At 37.7% G+C, this 13,964-nt stretch overlaps 1 protein-coding gene across 1 annotated transcript in view; it reads right to left on the bottom strand.

Moving 5' to 3' along the window:
• The window catches only part of EXOC6B (exocyst complex component 6B), an 859,602-nt gene that overhangs the window by 403,953 nt on the left and 441,685 nt on the right, over positions 1 to 13,964 (bottom strand). Inside the window, 2 exon segments of the mRNA XM_006862890.1 lie at positions 11,979 to 12,088; positions 13,114 to 13,219. Coding sequence (XP_006862952.1) covers positions 11,979 to 12,088; positions 13,114 to 13,219 — 216 coding nt within the window.

The following is a 13,964-nucleotide window of genomic DNA, read 5'->3' as shown; positions in this document are numbered from 1 at the left end:
GGGTCAGAGAAAAAGAGGAAGGCCTCCAATGAGATGGACTGGCCAAGTGACAGCATTGATGGACTCAAGTATGGCAACAGCAGTGAGGTTGGCCCAGGATCTGGCAGTGTTTAATTCTGCTGTGCAGAGGGTCGCTATGGGTTGGTACCGACTCGATGGCATCTAACAACAACAACAACAACATAGGGTGGTTATGAATAGAAATTAACTCCATTACCATAGTATTGGTTTTTGGTTTAAGTGTCAGTTGCTTGAAAACATGGATCCAAGTGCTGATCATTTTGTTAAAGTTCACAAGCAGGTTCAGAAAGCAGTGAGATGTTAATGCAAAATATATGAAGAAAAGAAAAAAATAAGGAGCATGCAGACAACTTTCACTAATTTTCTCACAGAAATATCATCCCCTTTCCCAGAGATAAGCCATATAATTTTGAACCTTTCACATGCAGAATTATTAACTGAACTGACAAATTACCAACATTGTCTAATGTTTGTTCATCTTGATGTATATTTTTTATGTATAAGTGTATGCATTAAGGAGTCCTGGTGGCAAGTGCTTAAAGAGTTCAGCTGCTAGCTGAACGTTCAGCAGTTAGAACCCACCAGCCACTCTGAAAGCGGTGCAGTCTGATTCTGCAAAGATGATACAACTTTGGAACCCCTAGGGGGCAGTTCTACTCTGCCCTAAAGGATAGCTCTGAGTCAGAATTGACTTGAGAGCAGTGGGTTGGGCTTCAGATGCATGTATTCAAATACATCTATAAGTTTATATATATGTAATGTTTCCAACCTCCAAAAACAAAGATCAGATTTAGAACAATATGGTGAACTAGGTAGACTCACTACAGACCATTTACAAGAAAAGCACAAGAGACCAAATGAAACAGTAAACATGATAATCCTAGAACCCTGAACTTCAGATGAAAGAATAAAGAAGTGGACTGAATACTGACTAGGAGAAGATGCTGAACAAAAACAGTAAGAGAGGTTAGAGATGGGTGAACTGTCAGCTGGCCTGATGTTTCACTGCCATTTTGAAATTCTGCAAGCAGTAGTCAATCAAGACAGTGGTCCGAAAACACTCATGCTGGTGACAGAAAAATCCCTTGTTCTTCAGACCCTCTTGGTGGCCAGAGGCATTGCCAGCCCCTATTCCCAAACACCCAGTGATCAGTGAAGCATCCCCAGCCTCTCAACTCCTCCACCCAGACACACAAACACACACAGAGCTGTCTGAGGTCAGAGCTGAATCCTCATGGATAGTATCTGGAGGCACTTGTATAGGGTTTCTGAGGAGTTACTGGTGAGTTTGAACCACTAACCAGGTAGCTCAACCCGACCTTGTAGTAGAGTACTTATCCTACAGCACCACAGAGAGGGTACTATATTTTTGTCAATGGGGTAGGAACAACATGGAAAAGGTGAGTGAGAATGACTTCAAATTGTCTTCATTATCCATGTCACCGAATGGTACATGTAAAAATTGTTGAATTGGTGCATGTTCTGAACAACAAGGAAACTAAAATAAATTATTTTTTAATAGTTTTCATCTTGTCTAGACAGGTCTGATGGAAGGAGATGGGGATAGGATTCTTTTGATTCAATAGTAATTGTTAGCATGACTAATTGCAATTTTCACAACTGTAAAGGTAAAGGTTTTGTAACAAAAATGGGGGAGCAGCTAATTTTACAGACCAGGAACTCAGGACCCTAGGACCATCAAGGGAGAAGAGCACAAGCAGAATGTGGCACCTTATCTAGAGACGCAATGACACCAGATATGGAGGCAGAGATGGAGACATGGAGAGAGGGAGCAGCTGAGGACTCTAGATTCATGGAAAGAGAGGGACTGAGAGCTGGCGGCCAGGAGGCAGGCTTGCAGAATGTGCCCTTTGGTGGTTTAAAATATTATAAATGCCTGAATGTTTTTTTTTAAAAAAAGAGCTAAATTGAATAGAGAGGAATGCTATTAACTAATAGTACATGGAGGGGATATAATCATTGTAATGAAACAGAGTATATGATTTGTTGAATGTAAAACTGGTATGTGCCCTGTGAACTTTTACTCAACTCACAATAAAAACTTAAAAAAAAGAAAAGCATTTGAAAATAAAGACTTGTGAACAGTTTTATGTCATTAATACATCACTTGTGGACAGTAGTCACAAATCAAAACTCATCGGGCACTGTTTCATTCTGCTGTGCATAAGAGTTGCTATGTGTCGGTATGGACTCGACGGCACCAAACAACAACAAAAGAATAAAATCAGAGCCTTTGCAGATGTGATTAAAAATATTAAAATTCTGAATACATAGGCAAGTTACATTATCAGACTATGTGAAAAAAAGTAAAATTATTAGAAATAAATATATACTATAAGGTTGTTAATAAATTAGAGAAGAAAATAAAACACCCAAAATGTCAAAATATTTTCATAGGAACTTGTAGATAAAGACATATTCAATTGACCAGCACCCTCTCCCACTGCTTCCATCCTTTCCTACATTTCTAGAGAACTGAAGTATTGCATTCCACAAATATATCAAGTACCTTCCATATGCTTGGCAATGTTTTTGTCAAAACCATGCAATCACAATGGTGAACAAAATAAATAGCCTTTGTCCCTGTCCTCATATACTAAATAAACTGTTAACTGGTGGTGGTGGTTATGTGCCTTGGAGTCGGTTCCGACTCAGCGACCCTATACAGGGTTTCTGAGGCTGTAAACCTTTAGGGGAGCAGAATGCCTCATCTTTCTCCCACAGAACAGCTGGTAGTTTTGAACTGCTGACCTTGCGGTTCGCAGCCTGATTTGTAACCACTATGCTACCAGAGCTCCTTAATTACTTAACATCAATTACGCTTTGAACTATGAAAAGGTACATATGGCTGTAAAAGTGATTAAGACAGGTGCCCACTAAATAAAACCACTGGGGGCTAGAGCTGAGCATGAAGCAGACAGCTGGTCTGAAGTGGAGGGAGGTGTGTAAGAATGCTCAAGATTGCAGACAGTACCCATCTGACCTAGTTTCAAATGGCTTGCTGATCAGAACTCCACTAGAGGAAGATAAAGAAGTTTAATATAGGAAGCAAGCATAAATTGCTAAAATTTTATGAACTAGACCTTTGCTTATGGATATAGTTGCTCAAAATTCCTACCAAAAGGGAAGGATTCTTCATATCAAGGATCAAGCCTGTCCCCTCAGGGCACAGGGTTGATATGGACGGGCAACTTAAACACTGGCTACCAAAAATGGTGGGCTATAAAGGCAGGAAGTGACTAGCTTATAAGCTTTCAAGGGTATGCTGAGTTTCAGAACAAGGGGGGTAAGGTAGAATTTCCACTAAATAGTTTTCCTCATGTCCACATAGCTCTGATGAAAGGGGATGGGGAAGGATGGGGATAGGATTCTTTTGATTCAACAGTGAGTAATTGGTATCATGATTAATTGAGATTGTCACAACTGTAAACGTACAAGATGTGGAACAAAAAGCGGGGAGTAATTAATCTTTCACTAGAGTAAGAGGATCCTAGGACCCTCAAGAGAGAAGAGCATAAACGGAATATGGGATCCTAAACAGGAAAGCAGCAACAGCAGAGATGGAAGCAGAGGTGATGGCAGAGAGATAGAGCAGCTGAGAACTCTAGATCTATGGAATGAGAAAGGCTGTGTACCTACAGGCAGGAGGCTGGCTTGCAAAATGTGCTCTTTAGTCATTTATACAAATATATATTATTTTGTGTGTTTTGTGTACATAAGTGAAAAAAGGTGGGGGGAAGGATAAAGGTAAATACTGGTAACTGATAGTGTATGGAGGGAATTGCAATCATTGAATTGAAACAAAATATGATTGGTTGAGTGTGATATGCCCCGTAAACTATCACTCAACTCACAACAAAAACTTAAAAAAAGAAAAGAAAAAGACAGGTGCCCAAAATAGTTTGGGTACACCAATGTTCATTTCAGAATTATTCACAACAGTCTAAAAGTGGAAACAACCTAAGTGGTCATCAACAGATGAATGGTTAAACAAGGTGTGGGATATTCACACACTGAAATATTATTCAAGAATATTGTTCTCTTTATTCATAAAGAGATAAGAAGTTCTCATACATTTCTACTGGATGTATGAAATTGAAAACATTATGCTAAGCAAAATAAGCCAGAAACAAATGGACAACCCTTTTATATGAAACATATAGAATCCTGGTATGGTGTTGTAGGATAAGCACTCAACCTCAAAGGTCAGTTTGAATAGCAAGATTGGCAGTTCAAATTCACCAGCTGCTCCTCAGAAACCCTATACAAGGTTGTTATGAGTTGGAACCGACTCAAAGGCACTTAACAACAACAACAGGAGTTCTGGTGTGGAACTTTAGACTGAACCACTACTAACTGTGAGGTCAGCAGTTCAAACTTAACAGTTACTCCCTGAAATCCCTATACAGAGTTGCTATGAGTCAGAAAGAACCAAGTCAATGGCACTTAACAACAAGAGATGCTGGTGAGACGGAATGAGAGGGAATTGCTTATGATCTTGAGGCAGTACCTAGGTTAAAAACATCCAATTTAATCACAACCCATAGTGACAAATCAACCCCCACAAGCCTATTATATTAACAATCCAAGGTATGTACAATGGTTTGTAATAACAAATGGGTACAAAGTTGCAACACACATTAAAAAAAAATTATTATTATTATTAACATATTATGTTAAAGATTTTTTCGCATTTCTTTAATGTACTTTATGCATAGAAAGGTGCACTACAGGAGGGTGCTTCAAAAAGTCCGTAGAAAAATGGAATTAAAAGATTTAACAGAATTTTCCCACACACTTTTAGAGACCACTCATATACTATATGGAGTCCTGGTGTGGCGCTATGGGTTAATGCTCCAGATTGCAAAGCCGCTTGAACTGCAAGGTCACGTGTTCAAGCTCACCAGCTGCTCCTCAGAAACCCTATACAGGGTCGCTATGGGTCAGAATTGACTCTAAGGCACTTAACAGCAACAACATATACTATATATTAAGAAAAAATATTTGGCTAAATAAGCAGTGGATCACAACATCAGTTTGAATCACAAGGCCATCAGTTCCAACTCACCAGCCGCTCCACAGAAACCCTATACAGGGTTGCTATAATTAGGAATTGACTTACTATACCTAACAACAACTAATGTTAGACATGAACAGTATCTAAATGTTTCAACTTGCATAGAAATTAGACTTAAAGACAGACTTAAGGATAAATCTCATTTGGTGGCAGCAGAGCAGAGTCAGGTAGGACAGGCTCCGTGTGGGAGGGGCTGAAAACCCAGAGATGCAGTTCTCACGAAACTGCACCAGAGCTCTGGACCTAGAAAAAGAGTCAAGGCGTCAGTTTCCCCACAACTGTCAGTGGAAAAATCACGGTGTAAAGGAAAACACTGTGATTTAGATGGTCAAGACAGGGGACTACCTCTGTGGCCATCCCGCCCAGGGAAGAAGTCAGAGGGTCGGGCTACAGCCAGACCAGCACAGGGAACCCGCTCTAAAAGCAACACAGTGATATTTGCAGCAAAAGGAGGTCTGGAGGGATTCTACATGGTTTTTTCCTGTCCTACCTTCTTTCACCAGACCCGACACCTTCAGGCGGGTGGGTGCACACTCTCAAAAAATTCCAGTTCTGAGACCACAGCTTTCCCACGGCACAAAGAGAAAGAACCCCATCAGCTCATGGGCAAATTCTTTGGCTGCTTCTTTTGACTTTTGCCTGTGGGTTCCAGCCTTAAAGTTAACTACTGCAGGATCATTAACCCCTGCCTATCCAGCAAGAATAAAAGCAGGTTTGGCCTGACAGACAAACCATATGAACAATCTATAAAACAACATTAAAAGACACAACTATTTCAAGAATTATGCTCTGCACACGCAGATACTTACTTAACTGATCTTCAAAGACAAAAATAGTAAACAATCTTTCTCCCATTAACTTCTCAATATCTATCTACGCACCTCTACGGTGGTGACTACAGGAGGGGCCTGAGTGAGTGGACACCCCTATCCACTATTTGAGGCTTCTATAGTGCACACACACTGCCTGTATAGCAAGGTAACTAGAGAGTCAGCCACAGTTTGATTTTTCTTTTAAAGGGGAGGTTCTTGTATCTGTTTTTACATTGTTTCTGCTTTGGGGCCTTTTGATCACACATTTTTCCTGGAGGTGGGAGCTTTTTCTCCCTACGTTACCCAAGAAGAGACAGCAATCATGGCCATATACAAAACCTACAAGCATACCCATAATATTTCACCACACAAGAGACAATAACGGATGCTAAATATTATATGTGAAAAGGGAAGCATATCTCCTGATCATATCCACCAGGAAACTACCAGTAATCTTAATAACACACCAACAAACATCCATTTAAGCATTAAAAGTCCCAAATAACTACTGGAACTGACAAACAAAAGATCTCAAACACAACAAACAATCTCAAAACATGTCCCAAAACATTAAAGAGTAACTGAGACAAATGCACTGGAGGAAGACAAAAGCTCCCCAGAAGAGGAAGAACAGGTTTTGGATTTGCTTGAGAAAGAATTCAGAAGTAGGGTATGGAAACAAATTCAAATGTTCTGAAAACGGATGGAGGAAAACAAGGAAAAAGTCAGGAAAGTACTACATGAGCAATCAAACGAGATTCATACAGCATTGGAAACAATTCAAAACCTGCAAAAAGAGGTCCAGATGATTATAATAAAATATCAGAAATGGACAATATACTGAAAGGGGAAAGGAGCAGAATAGAGGCAATAGAAGCCAAAACTAGTGATCTGGAAGACAAATCTCTCAATACTGCTAAGATAGAAGAGCAAACAGAAAAAAGGATTTAAAAAATCTAAAGAGAGTCTAAGATTCATGCTGGATAACATGAAGAGGAAACAACTTAAGAAATATTGGCATTCTGGAACAGGAAGAATCAGAGAAGTCCACAGAGGAGACAGTTGAAGAGCTTGTGGAAGAAAATTTCCGCAACATTTTGAAAGATGAGAAGACAAACACTCAAGAAGCCGAACGTACCCCAAGAAGGATAGACCCCAAGAACATCACAAAGACATATAATAATCAAGCTCTCCAAAATCAAAGAAAAGGAGAAAATCCTAAAAGCAGCCAGGGAGAAGAGAAGTGTCACTTACAAAGGCAAGCAAATCAGAATAAGCTCTGACTATTCAGCACAAACCATACAGGCAAGAAGGCAATATACAAAAGAAAAAAATATATTAAAAAATATATACAAAACCCTAAAAGAAAAAAACCTGCCAAACAAGAATCGTCTATCCAGCAAAACTATCAATCAAATACGACGGTGCAATCAAATCATTCCAAGATAAACAGAACCTAAGAGATTTTATCAAAACCAATCCAGCACTTCAAAACATCTTAAGGCAATTATTTGAACTGAAAAACAACAAGAACAGACAACAACCAAAGATTAATAGGCGTGGCAACACCACCTGGAACTCAGTCAATAGACAGCAGAGTCCAAAACAGAACAAAACTAGAACAACGAACTCAAAATAGCTGGGAAGATCAAAATAATATCAATGTCAAAGAAGGGATAAATGTAGAAACAGAGATCCAGGTGGTGAGGATGTCAGGTAGATTAAAGGATACAATAGATTCTCTTAAATGGAGAGAAACGGTAATAGACTATAAGGTAACCCCAAAGAAAGTTAATACTTCACAACTTACCATGAAAATGAACTTCCATGCAGAACAAGCAAACATGAAAACTAAGAAAAAACCGACAAGTAGCACAAAAAACACAAACTCAGCGCAAGAAGTCATGCAGAACAAAGGAATGAACAGTACTACCAAAAAAATCAACATAATGGCAGCAATTAATTCATACCTATCAATAATTACAAGGAGCTCTGATAGCATAGTGGTTACGAATTAGGCTGCTAACCTCCAGGTCGGCAGTTTGAAACTACAAGCGGTTCCGCAGGAGAAAGATTAGGGGTTCTGCTCCCATAAAGATTTACAGCCTCGGAAACCCTGTGCAGGGTCACTATGTGTCGGAACCACTCCACAGTACATAAAAACAACAACATCGATAATTACATTAAATGTCAATGGATTAAATGCACCAGTGAAGAGACAGACAGTGGCAGAATAAGAAAACAAGATCCTTCAATATGCTGCCTGCAAGAGACCACCTTACACACAAAGACAAAAACAGACTAAAAGTTAAAGGATGGAAAAAAATATACCAAGCTAACTGCAACAATAAACAAGCAGGAGTAGCAATTCTAATCTCCAATAAAGTAAACTTTAAGACAAAAACCAGCATAAGAGACAAAGAAGGACACTATCTCATGACTAAAGGGTCAATAGAACAAGACACATAACCATAATAGATATCTACATTCCTAATGAAAAACACCAAGATATATGAAGCAAACTTTACTGGAATTGAAGAAAGAAATAGAAAAATCTACAATTATAGTAGGAGATTTTAATACGCCACTTTTGAAAAGGGAGAAAACAACCAGAAAGAAACTTGACAAAGTTACAGAGGAACCAAACAATACAATCAAGCAACTTGACCTCACAGATGTGTACAGAGCATTCAACCCAAAACCAACACAATATACATTCTTCTCCTGTGCACATGGAATATTTTCCAGAATTGAACATGTGTTAGGTCACAAAGCAAGCCTCCATAAACTTACAAACTTCAAAATACTACAAAGCATCTTTTCACACTACAATGCTATAAAACTAGAAATCAACAATAAGAAGACCAAGGAAATAAAGTCAAATACATGGAAACTGAACAACACCCTGCTGAAAGCAACTGGGTAAAGAAGAAATTAAACGTGAATTCACAAAGTTCCTAGAAACAAACGAGAATGAAAACACAACATACCATAATCTTTGGGACAAGCGAAAGCAGCGCTGAGAGGACAATTTATTGCGATAAATGCGTACATCCAAAAAGAGGAAAGAACCAAAAATAACACATTAACCCAGCATCTCAAACAATTAGAAACAGACCAACAGAGGGAACCTATAGTCACCAAAAGAAAAGAAAAGAAAAAAAAAAAGTAAGAGCAGAAATAAATGACATGGGCCTGTGGGGTGTATCCTTTAGTAATTTCATGATGCATGGAGGGGATTGTGAACACTGCATTCAAACAAAATACAATAGGGGGAGTGTAAAACTAATGTTCTCCCATATAAACCCACATAAATCACAATAAAAACTTAAAAAAAAAGAAAAAAGAATAGAAATTTGTAATCCAGTTACTACCTAAACTGCGTTTCTACTGGGGGTCACAAAAAATTTTGGATATAGATAATGATGATTTTATCATGCACAACATGATAAAAACAATTAATGTGACTAAATTATACAATTTAAAATGGTAAAATGGAAATTTTTGTTATAAAAATGGTTAAAATGACAAGTTTTTTGTTATATTTATGTTACTACAATAACTTTTTTTTTCTTAGCCTGGTGGCCCTGTTGTTGAAATCACTCCTGTAGAACCCTGCACTGATTCACAGCATTTATCTTTGTTAAACTTTAAACAGATCAAGTATTAGTTACACTTTTGGTTATGATGTAGATCATAACCCATCACTGTCTTCACTACAACAATAAAAACAAGGCACAAAATAAAATTTTTCTTTTGGAGTCCTGGTGTGGCGCTGTGGGTTAATGTTCTAGACTGCAAAGTCAGTTTGAACTGCAAGGTTGGCGGTTCACGCTCACCAGCTGCTCCTCGGAAATCCTATGCAGGGTTGCTGTGAGTCAGAACCGACTCTACAACACTTAACATCAAAATTTTTCTTTTAATGCCATTGAAGAGCAATGAACACAAACAAGTATAATTGAAGTAAATAATCACACGGGGACAAGATACGAAAAAGCTATGATCACTTTCATAACTAGAGTCAATTGATGAATATGAGGCAACTGTAGGCTGAAAGGCTTTGCTAGGATGAAAGTAAACAAGGCATATTTCTAACAATGTTGATGGCACGATAGATTGGAATTTTCAAGTGCCTCCAAACTAAAATAAATACATCAACCCAGCCAATTAACCCTACAAGAATTCTATTCCTTAAATAATGGTAGAAATAGTGCTAGAAATTAAAGTGAGATCTATAAATTTTGTAAGGGACTTAGGTTCCATACCTCCACTCAAATTGAATCCAAAGGATAGCTGACACTAAGAAAAGCTGAAACCCAACCCAGCTCAAATCCTGTTAAGTCCAGAGAGATAAGATCCTCAGTGAAAACTTAGGAATTTCAGGATTGGTCCTTAAAGCCAAGGAGAGACTTCTGCAATAGTATTTGAAACTACAAGTAATTTGAACCTTATTAAATGCTCAACTATTGATGTGATCTGATTGATCTTCAAGCAGCTAGGTGTCTCAGAAGAAGACAGAATGAAAAAGAGAAATACTTTAGGAGAAAATAACAAAGACACTTTCAAATTTGATGAAAGATCTCAAACTACAAATCCATGAAGCTCAGCACACTAATACCCGACTGCTACTGAGACTATCTGAGGGCAAAGAACTGTGTTGTTTACATCTGTATTCCCAATAAACAGGATGTATCTGATAGACTCACTATATTGCTTTAAAAAGTTAAGTATAAATGAAAGGAGATACGAATGTTTCTAACAAGTCCAGCAAGTATTTGTAAGAAGGATGTTTTTCACAAGATTTTACTATTACTCCTTTACTGATTCCTCACGTGAATTGCCAAAATTAGTCTAAGCAACAGTTCCATTTCTTAGTCAATTTTCACTAGTACAGAAAATGGTTAAACACAAATCTGGGGAAAAATAGTAAAGAAGAAGACAGGTAATATGAACATACATACATACATACACACAAAATACTCAAAAGTGTCCACCTTTCCTTTTCACCATATATACACTGTATATAATCTGCATATCGCAGGTTTTTAATGAGTCTTTCTCTAATCCTGATGCCACGTTTTTCTTCAGATAACCCAGCTTCTCAGATTATTTGCTTAGAATACAGGCTGAATAAGTATGGTGAAAGAATACAACCCTGTCACATACCTTTCTTAATTTTAAACCATCCAGTGTTCCCATGTTCTGTTCAAACAACTGCCTCTTGGTCCATGTATAGATTCCTCATAAGCACAATTAAGTGTTCAGGAATACTCATACTTCACAATGTTGCCTATAGCTTGTCATGATCCACACAATCAAATGCCTATGCATAGTCAATAAATAACAGGTAAACATCTTTCTTGTATTCTCTGCTTTCAGGCAAATCTGCTGCACAAGACCTTTTTAAAGTGTCAGCTTGAGGACTAAGGTGCACCTGACCCAAACCATGGTACTTTCAATAACCTCATATGCATGTGAAAATTGGACAGTAAATAAGGAAGACCGTAGAAGAATTGATGCTTTTGAGTTATGGTGTTGGAGGAGAATACTGAAAGGGCCATGGGCTGCCAAAAGAACCAACAGATCTGTGTTGGGAAGAAGTGCAGCCGGAGTGCTCCTTGGAGGCCAGGATGGCCAAACTTCTTCTCTCATACTTGGGACATATTATCAGGAGGGACCAGTTGCTGGAGAAGGATATCATGTTTGCTAAGGTGGAGAGTCAAAGAAAAAGAGGAAGACCCCTAGAGAGACGGATTGGCAAAGCGACAGCATCAATGGGCTCAAGCATGGCAACAATTGTTAGGTTGGCCCAGGACCGGGCAGTGTTTCATTCTGCTGTGCATAGGATCGCTATGAGTCGGTACCAACTCGATGGCACCTAACAACAACAACATACTGTATTTATACAACTGTGTCATACTGTGAAAGCCTAATACTGAGACTCACAAAATCTGAGCTGAGGGAGTATCAAAAAGTTTTCAGAATATCTATGTATTATAGAGTAACAATCTCAGCATTTTTTGCATTTCCACTGTTTGATACTATACCTTAGATGAAGATCTTCTGAAAATTTCAGACAGGCGTAGATAAATTCTTTAATTTGGTTGTAAACTTTTGGCACAAATTCAGAGAAGGGAAACTTTTTTGGAAATGGCTGCTGTAAATGCAAAAATTAAAGAATTCGCATCATAAGGCAATACACATTGAAAATATTTTTAAGCTAATTAAAATGTAAAATGAACTTTCTTCCATATTGTGAACATTCTGCTTAAAAACATCAAATTGAAGACAGTGTCTCTGAAAATTTCCTGACACTAAAAAGAATAAGACATAAATTTAAATGAATGAAACAATAGCCCAAATGTTCATCAGAAGGTAAAGAGAGAAACTGTGGTACATAATAAGCAATAAAAGAAGGAACAAATTATTGATACATACAAGAACTTGGAAAAACCTAAGGCATGATGCTGACAAGTAAGTCTCAAAAGATTATATATTGAACAATTCCATTTATGTGGCATTCTGGGAAATGGAAATGTACACAGAGACCAGATCAATTATTCCCAGAGCATGAGGCTTAGGAAAGGTTGATTACAAAGAGGCAGTATAAGGAAATTGTTTAGGATAGAAAAAAATTTTTAGTAGCTCTGGCAGCATAGTGGGTTACGAGTGGAGTTGCTAACTGCAAGGTCAGCAGTTTGAATCTATAAGCTGTTCTATGGGAGGAAGGTAAGACTTTCTGCTCCTGTAAAGATTCTCAGAAACACTGATTCTCGCTATGAGTCAAAATCAACTCCACAGAATATAACTTCCACATACCATTACTGAAATAACGCAATGCGCTATCAAAATCAAGAGTGCTAAGAAAGATAAATTTTGCTATATGTTTTTAGGAGAAATTTTCTTTAAACTGTAATAAAAATAAGTATTACAAAGTATAAACCAAATGGAGAAACTCCTAACAATCCTCCAAACTCTATAGTGTCATACAATTCCAAAGCTATCTACTGATTCCCAAATCAGGAACTTATGCCTAGCCCTAAAGAGAGTTCTTTAAAGGTGTTCTAGAGTTCAAGCCCACTGAGTTGTAGGTAATGCTCTTGAGGAGACTGATCCAAGAAAAGCTTTAAAAGGATAGAATATGAAAAGAAAAATACATTTTTTTTTTAAACTACGGCTTACCTTTTCCAACTCTATATCATGGAACGGGAATTGTCCTACCACCTTTTTATACATCTCTTCACTTGTTACTGGTATAGGACTATAGTTGTCAGACTCCAGTATGTTTCTAAAAAGGAAAGGAGAAACAAATACGCAATAACTGCAACAATCACAAATCACTTTCAAGCGAAGTCCAAGTGTACACACATCACAATCCAAAATTAATATTGCTAGTTCCTATTCTATTTCCTCTACAAAAAAAGCTTTTTGGTTTCAAGCAAAGTCATCTTTAAAAGAGACAGAAAGAAAACTACAATCAGAAATGAATGGAACACAATTATAATTACAATTGATAACAACAGCAACAATATTTGAAAATTATACATAGCAAAGAAAATTTCTGAGCAGTATTGAAGCCTCAAGGCATGTAAGAAGCAAACAACTACAAAAAATGTGTGCTCTGGAAAAGGAAAAAAGGTATTTAAAAAAATAAAATTTGGTTATGCTCTTTAATCATGTGCTACTAACTTCTACTGGACTGCTGGTGACTCTGCAGGATAAGCATAGCTAGCCACAGGTTGACATTTCAAATCCACCAGCCACTCTGTGGAAGAAAAATGAAGCTTTCTACTTCCATAAAGATTTACAGCCACAAAAACCCTAAACAGGATAGCTGAGAGTCAGAGTGACAGAACCTAACAATAACTTTTAAAATAAATGAAAATTACTATAAAAATCATAGGCATTTCTTTATCTACTGCTCTCTATTAATCATATATATTTTGTCATTTATATGTTTTCACCTCATAACTACACTGTGAGTTTTCTAAAAGCAAAGAAGATGTTGTTGTTGCTGTTAGGTGTTGGCAAGT

Source organism: Chrysochloris asiatica, unplaced genomic scaffold (assembly GCF_000296735.1).
Source record: "Chrysochloris asiatica unplaced genomic scaffold, ChrAsi1.0 scaffold00052, whole genome shotgun sequence".
Lineage (NCBI taxonomy): Eukaryota > Metazoa > Chordata > Mammalia > Afrosoricida > Chrysochloridae > Chrysochloris > Chrysochloris asiatica.
This window is presented reverse-complemented; position numbering and strand designations above follow the sequence as displayed.